The sequence below is a fragment of the Blennius ocellaris genome, assembly GCF_963422515.1.
Source record: "Blennius ocellaris genome assembly, chromosome: 9".
Taxonomy (NCBI): Eukaryota; Metazoa; Chordata; class Actinopteri; order Blenniiformes; family Blenniidae; genus Blennius; species Blennius ocellaris.
In genome coordinates, this window is record NC_137658.1 from 12,873,753 (window position 1) to 12,890,470 (window position 16,718).

Sequence of the window (16,718 nt, forward strand, 5' to 3'; positions counted from 1 at the left end):
GCACCAGCGTTCGTCAAACGGAGGAGACACGCAGATGTGTTATTTTATTCATGAGTCATTTCTGCTCTCTCCACAATCAGCTGTTGCCATAGTGAGCTGGTGCCCGGCCAAATGCCCCGTGGGCAGCACACAGTGCACTTTAAAAGCCTGTTAGCGCACCTCTGTTTACCGTGTTACCCACAATCTTCACATCAGATCTGATTGGATCCCAACAGTACAGACTAACAACAAAGGAATACAGGTAAGAGATAAACACAAACAAGGGAAATACCACTGTAAACCCAAACACTTCAAATAAACAAACCTTTCACGCCACTGGAACCGTTTACCCACAGACAGGAAGTATTTCTGAGCTCTTTTTCATTTAGTCACATTTGAGGGTCTTCATACCAACTTGATCCAGGAAATGAGAACATGGGAAGTGGGTAGGAAGGAATTGGGCCGACATTTTCTCCCCATCCTCTATACATCTCACACCTGATTATATGCTGCTTTATTCAATTCAAATTTGCGGAACACTGGTACCAGTCCCAGTTATCAATGGTCAACAGGTGACCGATGCATCACGGGTGAAATATAGGAAGACAGACACTCAGACCACATATCACAACCTCCAGACCGGTTTGGCTTTATCCAACACCCAACACCCGTTGACAATTATTTGCACACCTTTTGGCTTTGTCAACACACCCAAACCTTTTGGTCAGAGGGCGTGAGCAGTCTCTCTCAGAGACACCCGGCCTCAGCATCCCTGTGTGGGATGCTGGGATTGCATACATACTGACCCTCATTCACATTCAAACAGACACTGAAACGAGTCCAATTAACTTTTATTCTGATATTGTGATGTCTCAATGAGTGACATTTACAAGATATTTCACAAAAAATATTCTAAATAAGGTTAGCATTAATAAACCAGTTCGATTTGTTTAATTGCGTGTACTTGGACTGTGACTGCTATTCTGATATTGGCAACAAGGGGGCGCGCACGAGCTCAGCCAGGTTGGTCCTCCAGCGGAGACGTCAGCTCCAGCAGCGCAGAGAGCGAGCGCTCCAACGCGGCTTCGTTGGTCAGAGATGGCGTCTCTTCTGCAGCCAGACAAGGTGGTCTACCTGGTCCGCGGGGAGAAGCGAATCAGAGCCCCTATATCTCAGCTGTATTTCTGTCGCTACTGCAGTGAGCTGCGGTCGCTGGAGTGCGTGTCTCACGAGGTACGGAGCCGTTTCTTTCCTCAGCGACCACAGGCTAGCGGATAGCCTGGCGTCGCCACTTTGTTGTTAGCACACCCGCTAGCGGCTTTGACAGATGGGCGGGACGAGCTTGAGCATCCCGCGCTTTGAATGGCTTTCTCGCCTGTCAATCAACGCTTTTTCCAGCCGTCCTCTCTTGTCATTGGCTGAGTTATTTCACTTCCGGTCTGGCATTATGTGGCATAGAAGAAACTGGAGAACAAGCTAACCTGCTCTTGCTAAACTTTAAGTTTAACGTTAAAGTACTTGGCAGGCTTCAGTTAAGATATTGATTTCATGTTACACAATTAAAGGATATTTGTTTCCACGCTGTTGGACTCGGCATACATGTGTGGGATTTTAAACAAGCCCCAGTTACTGACACCACACCCAGACATAACCGACTGGATGTTCCTTCTAACATCTAATAAACATCTATCAATCTGTCCAAATACATTCATTATTGACTGTTATTAGGAACATCATTTATATATACTATGATATATTGCTCTGCTTCATTTGTGAGTATTTCTACATGTGCACAGGTACCCCTTTTTATTATGGGTAATTCATTGCATTTGTAAACATTTTGATTCAGTTTCACACCTCATCAAAGTTTATAAAATTATTAAATGTTGCTTGTAGTACTCTGAATTTAATGGCAATGTAAGAATACAACAACCCCTAACACCCATTAAACTCCATATTCTAAACAACTGCATCCACAAAAATAATGTTCACACTTGTGAAGGTTGCAGATCCAAACAGACACGGTTGATTGAGAACTTTGGAAGCTTTTGTAAAATAAAGCATTCAGACTGAGTGACTGCTGCCCTCTGTCTCAGGTGGACTCCCACTATTGTCCAAGCTGTCTGGAGAACATGCCGTCAGCAGAAGCTAAGCTGAAAAAGAATAGGTGAGCCTGACTTCACAACATTCCTGCACTTCACAGCTGACTGTATTCAGACCTTTTATTGATATGTGCTTGTGCTCCTTTGCAGGTGTGCAAATTGTTTTGACTGCCCTTGTTGCATGCACACGCTTTCCACTCGGGCAACTAACATCCCAGCTCCTCTGCCTGATGATCCCACCAAGACTGCCATGAAGAAGGCCTATTATTTGGCCTGTGGCTTTTGTCGCTGGACCTCAAGGGACGTTGGAATGGCTGACAAATCAGTTGGTGGGTACTGATGCCGCGTAGAATATAGTTTAAGAACTTATAAAACTTGTATTGCCTCTCATTCCATATGCTGTATTTCAATAGCATGTCATCATTTCTTTAAGACATATGACACATGTATAATTGTGTTTTGTTCACTGCAGCCAGTGGTGGATGGCAGGAGCCAGAAAATCCTCATACTCAGCGGGTGAGTTTCCCCCTCGGGGTCACTTGATCTCTCTCTCGAGCTGCTCACATGCTTCCTGATCATGCAGTGGTGGCTTTTGAATAGATGTGTTTCAGAGTAAGTGACACCCATTAATGTAACGCTCAGGGCAGAAGATAGAAAAATGGATGAGTGTTTGCTCAAGCTTAATGTGTCACAGCAAATTATGAAAATCATCCTATATCTTTAATTTGACTATTGTTATGGAAGGTGATCTTTATTCCACTACACATTAGAACAAGTGAACTGAAAGTGTACTTGAATTGATTGGACAGTGGCACTTATTGTATTGGTCAGGAATATCACATAATAGGTTTGTGTAAATGTATCACATGATATGAACTTCTGCACCACAACAGCACAGGCAGTCAGAAAAAGAGAGGAATGTGCTGGGTGTGATCTGCAGACTGTCAAAAGTCTGGTACTCGCGATGAACGGGGAGTCTGTGGTAACATTGGGGGGAAGGAGAAGGTGCTGGTGGTTTGTGTTCACAAACTGTTCAATGGCTTTAAAATGCTGCATCTCAAATGTTTAGGATGGCACCGAACATGATGTGCTGTGGGAGGAGTTTGGTCATTGTGACAGATCGAGCCTGAATAAAACCGGGGCCACCGATTCTATGCAAAAAATAGAATTTGGGCTATTCAGAGTGTAGACCAGACATGACACACTTGCATACAGCCTCCATCTCAATTCTTTGTGGCCAGCTCAATTAGCGGCTTTATATGTACTGGTTAGATACATTTTTAAACAAATTTTAAACAAAATTTAAACCAGACAAGAACTTTTTTCATTACACTTCATTGAATTTATATTAGGATCAGAATATCAATTGCTTGAATGAATAAATGCAGAGATAGTTTCTTCCTTTCAATAAATCAGCAGCCACAATTAAAAATAAAATCCAAATGATAGAAGTGCTTAGTCACAGTTTGCCCTCTGGTACTCACGGCAACCGAAGTTGAATATTTTTGCTGTTGGCTAAATGTATACGAGGGAACATCTGAGAAGTTTTCCAAATCGCCCTGTTAAGTGTGTGTGCAGTTGTGTCTACAAGTTTTTCAACTGTTCAGAGCAGATTTATTTAGAATTTTAGTAAAAAATTTTGAGACAATATAATTCCTACCTTCATAAAAACCAAGATTCGGCCAGCAATGAAAGGTGTGTGTGTGTGTATGATAATCCGGGTTGTTTAGTATTTGTGCTGATACATTAAATGTAGCTATAAAGGATCTAAAAGTGATGGTAATGCAGGATGGGAATACGTCGGCTACTGACTGTTTAAAGGTTAATGTGCTGTATTTTACAGTGCATTATAATGGAAAGCCAGTTGCGTTTCCTAAAGACATAAAGGAGGTACTGATGATCACTTTGTCGTCCCCTGCAGATCACCAAGCTGATTGAGTATTACCAGCAGCTGGCCCACCGAGAGAAGCAGGAGAGGGACAGGAAGAAGCTGGCGAGGAGGCGACAGTGCATGCCTCTGGCCTTCTCGGTACTCTGCTCCCTCCCAGCCTGACACTTACATTCGGCCTTTTCAGAAATGCTGTATTCTTCCTTTTGACCTTTGTAAATGCCACACAGTTTCTCCGCGTGGTTTGATGTGATCAGCGGTTTGTTTTTAAGAGATGTAATGCGTCTAATAGTTGAAGGTTAAAGGGCACCTTTAAGCAGAGTCGGGTGGGGGGGGTGGGTTTATTAACATGGATGAGCTGCTGTGCAGGTAACACCAGGTCCATACTGTTTTGAAAAAGCTACGATTATGGGCTTAATGCCTCTCGTTGGCACATCATTCACTCCTGCATCTTTACTGTGTCTAATATTTGTCCGTGCAAAGCAGCTTTTGCCCGTTCTGTTCAGAAGCAGCTGTGACATCCTGCCGTCTTTCCTTCACCGATGCATTCCCGTCGCTGTCGCATGTCTCCAAATGCCACTAATGTTTTGCCGAATTGCTTTGGTTTCACCTTGTTCTTTATTCTCTCTTTTGTTTCCTTGGCTTATGCATTCTGACTTTTTGGTTTTCACCTTCCCAGCAACACACTATCCATGTGGTGGTGAGTTGTAATTTTTCACAACTTGGGTCGTCCCGTCCTTTGCCGTAGCACCGTCTCCTCTGTGTTTCTGCTCCTGTTGTCTTCTGCTCCTGAGTGACCTCACAGATCACATGAATGTCTCCTTGGTTAAGTGACGATCGCACAACGGAAGCCTTTATATTGTTTAGAGGGAGAGATTGGTTGCAATCTGTGCAGCCAGCAGAAAATATATTTCGTTGTAATTAAATCCACAGGCCTTCAGAGCTGATTCTCTCCCTTTATTCTGGTAGAAAGGCTCTGGTTTGTGTCTCTTGCCACAAGACATTAAACAGTTTCAGGCTTATTTGTTCTTTTTTGTTTGTTTGTTTGTTTTGTTAAATGTCAACTACCATTCAGTTTCAATTTTATTTTTAAAAGTATATACTCCCCTTTCAGTCAAGACCTTTTGTTGCATCCGCCGAGTAGAAAAATTGTTGTAGATTAGTTTCATAAATCATCTTGAGCCTTGGTTTTGTGTGTGTGTGTGTGTGTGTGTGTGGGTGTGGGTGTGGGTGTGGGTGTGGGTGGGTGTGTGGGTCGGCAGACAGTCTGACTGTGGTTTCCCCTCAAATTCACAGGAAAAATACGGCCTTGGGACCCGACTGCAGCGGCAGAGGCCTGGAGCTCCCATTTCAAGCTTGGCTGGTCTAACGTGAGTTTTTCCATCAACCGGAAATTATGTTTTCAGTTCTTTACTCTTGACTCTTTTATTTTCCTTTTTTTTTTTTTGCTACAACATGTTTGAATTGAACCATTTCCTTTTTTGGGGGGCGGGGCACTTTAAGGCATAAATCAACATCTTTGTATGCAACTGACTGAACCACACACATAAAAAACAAAAACAAAAACAAAAAATATATATATAAATCATATGGATAAATCACAGTTTTTCTGTGAAGATGAGTCACCCAATGCTCAATTGAGCTGAAAGAATTCTTACCAGTTAATTCACTTGGTGAATCGATAAAACAGAAAACACAATCAGTTGCACTACGCAGGAAGAAATGCAGAACTTACCAAGTATAGTCACGTATGGAATAAAGGGTGGTTTTGCATGTTTCTGCATAGTAACTACATCCGCTGCATGTTCCTATTATTGGTGATTTAGATAAATAGATTTTCTCCCTTCCAGCAGCCGCATGTTTGATTAATTTCAGGCGGCTGTGAAAATCAATTTGCAGAGCCTTGAAACTTGGTTCGAGGAGCGAAAGTGATCCATCACCACCAACAGTCTGTCACCTTTCTTTCTTCCCCAAGTTGCATCATCACCTCGCAGTAATATAATTCTTAGCATAGGTCATTTTTAAATCTCTTTACCAGAATGCGTTCAAGGACCCTGTTTAACATCTTGGGATTAATGATCGGCTGACAAAAAGCAGCGCGTTGACAAAGTATGCCGTCGGTTCCTGGAGACAAATGTAAAACGGGCGCATACGCCACAGAAATATGAATGTAAATATGCGTGCCACTTGTCTTGAGAGGTTGTCATTAAAGAAGTAGATGGGGCTGGAAAACTTTGATATGAAAGTGTCACCGAAGCCGTCAACATTAGTGTAAATCTTTGTTTCTCACTGTTTATCAATGCCACAAGGCAGCAGGCAGCTTTGACTTTGGCCACCACACATTGCTTCTCATGGTCGTCTGCTCCAGACAGCAGAGCCCAGCAAGACAACGAGGCTGGTGTCAAATTACAAGCACGTGATTCTGCGTGCCTGCAGGCTCCACATTGTTGAAACACAGGCTGCTTTGAAGTCAGTTAAGTCGGCAAAAAGACGGCTTAGATCTTAAACGCAAACACATGCGGCTTGATTTAAACTGGAGATGACCTGAGGTGCTTCATGAAGAGCTGAGTTAATATGCTCTAATAGTGTGTTTGTATTAACAGTGTATTAAAAATAGCCTGTAAGTTGTCATATAAGGAATTAAAACTTCTTAAGAGGCACATTTTCGATGTTATAAACAAAAGCGTGTGTGTTTGGGTAAGCTCTAAAGGCAGGTGGACACAAATGCCACAAAGATCTGATAAAGTAGAAAGAATGTGCTTCACGCTTCATTCTAAGCGTCTCCGTCGTGGTGTAACCAGGCTGAAAGAAGGCGAGGACCAGAAGGAGATCAGCATCGAGCCGGCTCAGGCTCTGGACGAGGTGGAGCCACTTCCCGAGGACTGCTACACCAGACCCATCAGTTTACCAGAAGGTGAGAACTCATAGGGGAGTCACCGTATAGAGCCCAGGTCGTTTCTCCTGGTTGCGGTTAAGTCGATCATTGTGGCCCGCCGCGTCTTCTCAGTGACCACGCTGCGCCAGCGGCTTCTGCAGCCCGACTTCCAGCCTGCCGGGGCGTCTCAGCTGCACCCCAGACACAAACATCTCCTGATGAAGCGCTCGCTGCGCTGCAGGGTCGGTGCACCGTCATGCTTTCATTATCGATCAAAGCCTCTTGTTCTGCCGATTGCATTTCAATAACTGTCTTCTTTTTTTTTCTTTTACTCTTAATTCCAGAAATGTGAGCACAACTTGAGCAAGCCAGAGTTTAATCCAACTTCAATCAAGTTTAAAATCCAGCTGGTGGCTGTGTGAGTACTGGTCATCAGATTTCTGACTGAACATGCCATTCATTATCTTAATTCACTGAAAGCATCAAACCGCCTCAGACTTCATGTAGTTTTTAGTGATGAAAGTCCTGAAGTGTGATTTGTGACTTATGAGCAATGGTGGAGGAATTAATTTACAGCTCATTTAAATTGAGAAGGATTGATGTGTTGTAGCTCATCAGTGTTCTCTTATTAACTGCTGATGCTCTCAGGACCCCAAAGATCCACTGTCAGCCTTTCATTAAAGCTTTTTTTTTTTTTTTTTTTTTAATTCTTTCCTCTGTATTTGATGTGCCTTTCTCCTCCCGCAGGAGTTACATCCCTGAAGTGAGAATTATGTCCATTCCAAATCTGCGTTACATGAAGGTCAGTGTTCATGTCTCTTTTTCATGAGCTCCAGGATTTTTAATTTCCTCTCTATAGCATGCTGGTAGAGTCAGCCACTCAGTGCTTTCAGGGGCCCAGAACCTCCGCTCAAGGCGGTCTTGCTCTTTATTCTTCATATTAAAAACCACAGCACTTCAACATTTAGCCATTAAAAACAGGCCATAATTGAGCTATCATCTTAAGATGGCTATCGTCTTTATTTTAATGAGTAGATTTGCATGTGAAAGGACGACCAAGTAAGACGAGAGTTTGTTATGGAGCAGGGCATTTCCAGAGATAGCCGTTTGCCCTTTCGCTTTGCATTTACATTCAAGCGTGTGCTTGACCATTATTTGTCACGTGTGGGCTTTGTGCGTTCAGGAGAGCCAGGTACTGCTGACTCTGACCAACCCCGTGGAGAACGTCACCCACGTCACATTGACCGCATGCGAGGAGGAAGACCCCGATGACATCAACAGCACTGCCAAGGTTTTTCTTTTTCTTCGTTCTACCGGCAACATGTTTATCGCCACTTTGCTGCTCGACAGGTGGTTTAATGTTGTTTTATTGCAATCATTTCAATGTTTCCACATCCTAATTCCAACTATCACTTGATATAAAATAACATAATGGCAGTAAGCATTTAAATGACTGAGGTGCACACGGTTCCTGCGCTCATAATATAATGTATAATCAATTTGTCGTTATACAACCACTAATAGTTACATTAACCACTGATTACTCAGATTATTGCTTAATGGCTTCTTAAATGGATCACATTTGTTATTGCAATTTTATTTTTGTACTCTCCTGCAAAATGCTGCTAAAATGAAATGTCCTTCCACATAAAGTGAGGAATGGCTGCAGTCAGAGCTTGTGACAGTTGATCACCATCATCAGCGCGGGGCGGAGCGCTCCTTCTGACCGCCCTTATTTGAAGAAATGGGCAGCCTTCACTTCACCTCATCACAACTTCTGTCGGCTGTCGTGTTCTCTGTAGAGCAACGGTTTGCGGCGCGGCGGCTCTCAGATGTCCACTCAGTACCTGCCGTTTGCCTCGGGGGGCCCCTTTGGTGATGGGTCGGCGTGGGCGCGGGAGAGGCTCCTCTCAAAAGCGGAGCCTCTTCTCGACCCCTTTCCGTTTCACCTCTTGACTGTTGCTTCTGCTTGATCTGATATTCACACACCTGGAGGGCAGCGCGAAGCGCATCAAGCCGCGCTCGGTTGGTTTTATCGGATCGCTCTCACGGCTGGGTTCACCCACCTCTCGCATGGATATTTTGAATTCCCGCCGCACGATTCTCAAGTTTGCCGACAACTGTGAGGATATATTAATTAGACTGGTGAGTGTGCAGTTGTGGACGCTCACTAATGTAGGCACAATTTCTTTGAAATTTTCAAGTGGATCGGATCACAATAGCCTAAATTTTATTCTTAAAATTCATGACATGTGACTAATTTGCTAAGATTTTGTCTTACATGTACAATATGTAAGATACAAGTGACGCCATGTTTATGCACCAGTTGTTCGCTATTCCTCCAAATGTTCTGTTAGTTGTTGAAAAGAGCCACAGGCCTCATCGGTTTCTGACTCAAAACTTGTGCTTTCTTGTTCTTTTCTGGGGTTGAATGGAAGAAGGGAGGTAAAGTGACGTCAAAACACCATCTTGTGGCTCAAGATGGTATCACAACGTTAATCAAACAATGGCTTAGTGGTTAATCACTAAACTCGGAGCACGTTGATTCAGCTCAGTTGTACTTCTTTTGTCTGGGAAAACATGAGAATATGAACAAACACAGTTCGTTAGCCAGTGAATTGTATTTATTTGCACCATTCTAATTATATTTAGCCAGCTTTTCTCTAAAATATAACTTGCAGTATTTTTTTTTTTTTTTTAAGTTTGCTGTGAATCTCTGAGTTTGACTCTTGCTGAATCTTTCTTCAGGTCATCGTGCCGAGTAAGGAGTTGGTCCTGGCAGGAAAAGACGCCGCCGCCGAGTATGACGAACTGGCTGAACCGCAGGACTTCCAGGATGACCCGGAGTGAGTTCACACACAAACACAATCGCCACAATTATCCGAGCGAGGCGAGTCTCATCCTGCCCTCCCTGTCCTCGCCGCAGCGTCGTGGCCTTCAGGAAATCCAACAAGATTGGGTTCTTCATCAAAGTCATCCCTCAGAAAGAAGAGGACTTGGACGTCACCGTTTCCTTCAAGATCCGACACGACTTCCGCAACCTCACCGCTCCCGTCCGGCCGAGCGAGGAGGGAGGCGTGGACACGGTGGCTGAGTCCATTTGGCTCACGCACCACGTAGAGCTGCAGCTGGGACCCCTCGCTCCCTGAACACTAGTACTCCTTTTACTAGCTTTGGGCTCTTTGAACTAATTCCTCTTAAACTGTGGGATTAAATTAATTAAAAAAAACAACAAAAAAAACAACCTGGTTTCTGATTCAGCTCATCATTGTGTGTAACAACAATCTGGATTCTGAGCAGCTTTTGGTTTATTGTATGTTTTAGCATAAGTTGCACCAACAGAGCCATTGTGGGAAAATAGTGATCGCATGACAGCTGAACTATTTATGCAGCTTGATAACGACTTCATCACATTATAGAAAACCTAGACGGTCAAATGCATTATGTCGAACTCAATTCTCATTTTTAGTTATAAAACTGATGAATACTTCAACAAACACTTGAAATATACTGTATTGTTTTAGCCGTAACTTCATCTACTATAAAAAAAAAAAAAAAAAAAGAAGCTGTTTCATAAAACGGAATCCTCCAAATTAATTCTTTTTTCTTTGGAAAACCGTTCATTTGCTCTACTGGGTGGTGACAAAAGAATTAATTATCGTGGTCCATGCAGTATTTTTGTTAAGATGGCGAAGCAATTATAACCTCTCTATGTCCAGCTCTCATTTGCATATCAAAGTATTAGTCACGAGTATCTCTGATATCAGTGTTTACTGTATGTACAAAAAATAACAACTTATATCCGAGGATGTCTGTGAGTTGTTTTTGAAAATAGAGTGAAGTCGCTGAGCAGAATCAGAAATCAGAACAATCCAATGTTCCACCTGTGCAACACACACCCACACACACAAACCCCTGCGCTTTCTAGCTTTTGTGTCCTCGTCAAGATCGTTTTCCGCAGACAACACTATTTTATTAACCTGCATGCTTCAACTGTAGTGAATATTGCACACATTAGACGGTGTCATCGCAATTACTGACTCTATTGTTTTGTTTGTTGCCGGGTCTTTATGGGTAGAGGAAGATTGTCTGAAGTTGCACATTATTGGTTTTAGGCACTGTAGAGACGGTATGAGGAAACTAAATATCATCCAAAAACAGAATACTCAACACTTGTTTGTGATGAGACACTATTGTTTTGCCTGATTTGAAAGGATTTTTGTTTTGGTACTCATCACTGTCAGTGTGGTTTGTCAGCTGCTGTCATTTAAGTTTGGTCTCCAGTGTGAACACCTAGTTAAGAGAGGAAAAAAACAAACTAAACAGAGCCTTACATTATAATGAATCTTCTGTACTGACTAATAAAATATTGCAATACTGAAACAGAACTTGTGGATCTTTATTTCTGTGGATTATGAGACTTTTAAAGCAGTCAGTGGAATATTCTGGCCAGGTTTTCAGCAGCAGGAAGAAATGACTTTGGAATTTTCACAGGTTCATGAAAAGTTTCCATTGAAATTGACAGGAGAAACCATCCATCTTCTACATCGCTTAAATCCTGTCCAGGGTCACAGACGTAAAACGTCACTTGCACTAAGGGGCAATTTAAGGCCAACAGGTCATCATGTTTGTTTTGGACTTTCGGAGGAAACCGGAGTACGGAGAAGAAACCCAAACACGGGGTTAACATGCAAACTCCACACGAGAGCGCTAACCCCCTCACCACTGTGCAGCCTCAGGAGAAACAAAAAGCTGATAAGATGACCAAACCTAGGTAAAACTATTGAAAGTCCCAATATAAATGATAAAATTAGGTGAAATTAAATGTATGAACAAGCCACTGGACTGATCCACAGTGCACCGTGGAACAAATAGAGATAGACAAGTATGCACAGCTTGTTTCAAGGCCTCCAATTGGCCTCAAACGCTGTACCGGTGTACAAAGGGACAACATGCAAACTCGACAGTGAAAGACCTGCAAGCCAGTGCTCGCCCATTTTTGCAGACCCACTTCACTTTCAATGGTTTTCCTTCTCGTTACTTCTAAGTTCTGTCTGTCATGTTGTTTATGGCTACAAACATCTGCTGTTTCCTACGCGTTATTGTCATTCAGGCTGAAATTAGTTTTGATTTATAAGGCCATCACAAAAGGATATATACTGTGTATAAAAAGGATGCAAGCTAAAATTTAAATGAGCAAACATGACAAATGAATAAAAAAGTAGGTCAATGGGATTTTGAGATGATTAAAAAAAACTACTTAAATACAGCAAGAAAGTACTTATACTGTGTTACTTTCCGCCTCACTACTTGTCAACAATTTTTTAATTTGATATGTTGACTGTGTAATGAAGCGGTGGCTTGTCTACACATGGAACAGATGCTCAACAACATCCATTCGGGGTTGTGTTTTCGAAAACACAATGTCACTATTGACTCAATTTTGTCTCTCGTTTTCACTCTCCACTGCCTCCTGGGGGAATTACCTGTCTCTTTAGCTTCTAAATGCTCCATCGAGTTCACCGGCTCCTCTTTAACTGGGTCTGTCTGCTGTTTGGTGGGTTTTTGCTGCACTTTCAGTCAAAACAGCAGCTGCTTTGGGAAAAATAAACAACGCTAGTAAGAAAGTGAATGTGGATTTGCTGTCCAGACAGCCAAACCTGGAGATCACACAGCTCTGAGGAGAGAACAAATCCACACTGAGGTGGAAAATCTGCAAGTTTAATGTTACAAAGTTCCACCGTGTCTGCAGAGGCACTGTTAGAAAGTGGCTGCTTCGAAGTTGTTGTTTGTTATGGATCAAATCTATGGAACATAGGTGGGCACTTCGAGTTCTGGTGGGTTCACGGTTCTCCATGTTTTCCATGGGTGTGTTCTTTCCGATCGGCCTGTACGTCTCTGTGAAATGGAGATGCATTGTGTTCAGCCATGTGAAGAGAGTTACAGAATATGGGGAGCAAAACACATCCATTGCATATATCAGTGTATAGTGGTTGGATTATAGATATATATAATTGCATAAAATCTGTATACCATTGGAAAGTCAGTCTGTTTACTGTCCATTTGTAAAGTGCATGCATCTGTGGGATAAGCAGCACGATTGTATGTGTAGAGGCAAATCGAAAATTGCAAAATATTCTCTGTCAATGCCAAACAGGTTTGTTTTTTGTTTTTTTTGCAAATGATTTTTCTGTGGTTGTTAAAGTCTGAAGACAATGTATTTATTTTGTTTACCTGCTGTCAGGTGTGAAGTGTGTTGGCTGAGCGCTGTTGGGTTCTTTGTCCTGCAAACCTTGACTGCAACTATGAAGGGTCCAATGTGCTGACAGGATGAGAAAGAAGCTCTTCTTGGAAAGTCAGTCTCTGACGTCCCCTGACATGTGACACTTCAGTTTGCAGTTGATACTGGGAGCTCACGAGGTTATTGGATTGGCCCAATCCAGATCAGACAAATATTTCATGCTGATTCTCTGAGCCTTCCACCAATTCATCTAAATCCGTCAGTCCACCTTCTATAGAACTTAATATTAGTTCAGGATTAGTTATTGTTGTTTGTCACCTTCCTGTGAAGTGATGCAGTGATGCTTCTTCTTTCCTGCACCATGTACAGTTTCATTTGCAATTTGACATAACTGTGATGTATGAGTGTGTTCTATTAAATCTCCGCAGAAAACCTGAAAAGGACCCACTCATTACAGTGTGTTCAAACAGGGAAACGTCAAATGTGGCCCTCCAGGACCAGCAGTACCCATCGCTCCTCTTAAATCATGTCTCAAACTTGTGAATTGCTCTGTCATTCATTCTCACCACACGATGGCGCCAGAGACAAACAGTTCATCAACAGCAGCTGCCTGATAAGGGGGGGGGGAGTTCAAGGAGACATCAGTGAAGCCTTCTGCATGATCTTGTACTGGAACTCAGGCCGTAACAGTCGCTCCACTGACAGTAATTATCACCAGGAAAAGGCACGAGGAGTTCTTATCCAGACATTTAAAAAATAATACACACAAAGCCGGATGGCTTTTGTGTTCAGGATGTGAGTCATGGGGAATGAAGGATCTCCTTGTCAACATCAGGCGAAGCGAGTAATGGTATTTGTGTCCCAGCAGATACCGTTTTATATTTAACACGCATCAGTCCTGCTCAGTGAAGATTTGCTCTACCTGGGGGCAGTTTATTGCCTCCGCAAAAAAGAAAGAAAAAAAAGAAAGTCAGATCAGATGTGTGATGCAGGAATGTTGCAGCTCCCTGATGAGGCCCTCTGCTGTGTAAACAGACCCACTCCGTCTAGGTAATAAAGCCATGATTTTCTTTTATCTTCCGCAGATATAAACAGCCCAGAAAAGTGGCCTGTGTGCGAGCCATAAATCACCACTGCAGATGAGGTAATAAAGCACACATGGGGTGAGTCCATTGCACTGAAACAGCCCAGACTCCCTCTTCAAAAAAAAACAACGCAGCCGATGGTAGCAGGAGCTGACTTTCAGCACTTCTGCGCTCAGCCTGCATTTAGCTGGAGGGAAGATAATATTCTCTGATGAACATTTGTTATGCTTAATTTGTATACATAATCATCGCCACAATTTAATTCACTCTGGAGCAAAAGCTGGTGAAGAATGACTGGATCACATTTGGCATATTGTGATTTATGCAGTAACCTAATAACTGGCTCATGAGCAGACCTTGAACGTTCCCCCAAAAATGCAGTCTGGAAGACAAATTCTGGATTCCTCTGGTCAGGATAATATTTTCCTGGATCAAGATAGGAGTTATCGCACGCTCGGCACCAGCATGTGCTTATTTTCAGAACCTCGCTCTGTAAACAGCACAGACCTGTGACCATGTTGCAGGGATTACTATTTAATTTTAGGATTTTCCAGCATTGTCGAGTTGACTTGAGTAGGTGAAGGCACAGATTTTCTTTCAAACTTGCCGTCTCCTCCTTCCCTCTTCCTCTTGTTTGCCTCTTTTGACGTCTTTATTTATAAAGACACACGCACCCAGCCTTGACCAGATGAAAAATTCCTCACTGAATTACAAGTTTGACTGCACCCAGGACCTCTCCACGGTTACGTCAGCGCCCAAACCGCCTGTAACTCAACCGCAAGGGGGGGGGTGGGGGTGGGGGGGGGGGGGGAAATGATGGCACGGAGGAGTGAAAGAGGAGAAAATCAGTGCCTCAACACAGTCAGTAATTCCCCTGCTTCTTATAAATAGATGGGATAGAGACTCTTTCTTTCTATACATTAACCCCTGTACATGTCAAAGGAGAAAGGTGTGTTTTCTCCATTAGCTCTGTCATGTGGGAGGATATTACCGACCCAGTCTCCAGAGGAGTTTCAGTTTTCTACAGCTTGTGGATCACAACGTGTGTTCTTTTTCTGGGCACGAGAAGAGGCGGAAGGAAACCTACAGGAACTTTTTTTTATTTTTACATCCTCCTTTTTCTAGTTTGAGCATTAGGCCTGGAGGTGCACTGAGTGATTAATCGCCTCTTTCATTTTCTGCTCACCAGACCATCAGCTGGTTAATTAGCGGTAATTGATGATGTCTACCCAGATGAATAACTGTAGGCATGTGGGCTTCCATTGCTGGGAAAGCCAAACCTGTGAGACCTTTTGAAATGGCAAAAAAAAAAAAAAAAAAACCTAAACAAAACCCTTCACTTTCTCCACCTCATTCAAGTGCTCTCGCCATTTCCTCTCACTCCCACTCTCCCTTCTGTGGCCTGATGCTGCAGGTTGGTTGGGCTGTTAACTTTGGACGGCGGGTGGTAAAAGATCGCTCCGAGAAAGCAGCTGACCTTCGACATTCATCTCTGAAGTCCTGTCTGCATTAACCGACAGAGACGCAGCTCCGGTCTGTGCTTTTCATTTCCAATTTGCTCTAATTTTCATCCGATGGGTGCATTATGCATGTAAGGGCAATAATGTGCCAAACTGAGGCCAGTGCCACAGACTGGTACATGATGGGAACCTGTGGAGACACTTGAGGCCAGAAAAAAACCTGCTGGATGTCTTCTCTCTGGGTTGAAAGTGTTAAACAAGTGCCATAAGGTCCATGTGTATCTGTGATTAGATGAACTGTTCGCCCATCCACCCGAAGCCCCCCCCATACCCAGTCGAACTGAGGATGTTCTCTGTTAATGCTCGTTCAGTGTCGAGACCAACTACCATAGAGGTAGTATGTTTCCTGGACTTCAAACACCTCCTGCACAATATTAACAATGCTTTCATTATTCTATTTCTGTGCAGTCTGGCTGGCTGTGTGAATGAAAACTCACAGCCAGTAATAGCCCAGTCTAGAGCCTCATAAGCCCCCCCCCCCACCCCCATCCCACCCCACTGCACTAGAGATTTAAATCAGGAAATCACGACTTGTCTAGTCAATGAAGAAAGTAATACCTTTTAAGCAGTGGTTCAGCAGTTTGGGAAGCTGTATTTCTTTTTTGCACTCAGCACTTTATTTTACTTTATAATTTGGCCACGATCCTCAGCAAACTTTTAGAAATAAGCTAACCTGTGGCGGCCCGTATAAATGTGGATTTATTATCTTTTAGATAAGAAGAAACAAGCAGCAGCACAGTTTGTGCAAATGTTGGATTTAATCACTGGCAAAGGCAAACTCTTTGCTGTTCTGGTGAAGAAAAACAAAGGCATAAAACACTGATTAGATCACAAAAATACGGCCGATGCTGACCCCTCGGGTGAAAACACAAGTTTTTGGCTACACGGTGCTAAAATCATGCTGAACTGACGGAGATTTGCAAATAGTTGGAGATTTGGGAGAAAATGCTTTGATGCCTCTTTGCCAAGAATCAGATAAGAAGATCGATATCGCTTTCATTTCTGTACACTAACTATGTAGCTGGAGC

General features: G+C 43.0%; 1 protein-coding gene across 2 annotated transcripts; it reads left to right on the plus strand.

The window, feature by feature from the left end:
• The first annotated feature begins 1,056 nt into the window (after positions 1-1,056).
• Positions 1,057-11,221, plus strand: dctn4 (dynactin 4). Of its 2 annotated transcripts, XM_080502751.1 has the most exons (14): positions 1,057-1,212; positions 2,076-2,146; positions 2,232-2,410; positions 2,554-2,597; positions 4,003-4,110; positions 4,649-4,669; positions 5,266-5,339; positions 6,771-6,883; positions 6,977-7,086; positions 7,189-7,262; positions 7,592-7,646; positions 8,028-8,135; positions 9,593-9,690; positions 9,771-11,221. In XM_080502751.1, exons 1-14 carry the CDS (start codon positions 1,078-1,080, stop codon positions 9,991-9,993), a joined length of 1,413 nt encoding a protein of 470 aa, XP_080358877.1. In that variant the 5' UTR covers positions 1,057-1,077; the 3' UTR covers positions 9,994-11,221. The 2 variants fall into 2 exon arrangements, with proteins under 2 accessions (XP_080358877.1, XP_080358878.1); XM_080502752.1 differs by lacking the exon at positions 4,649-4,669.
• Positions 11,222-16,718: the final 5,497 nt, after the last annotated feature.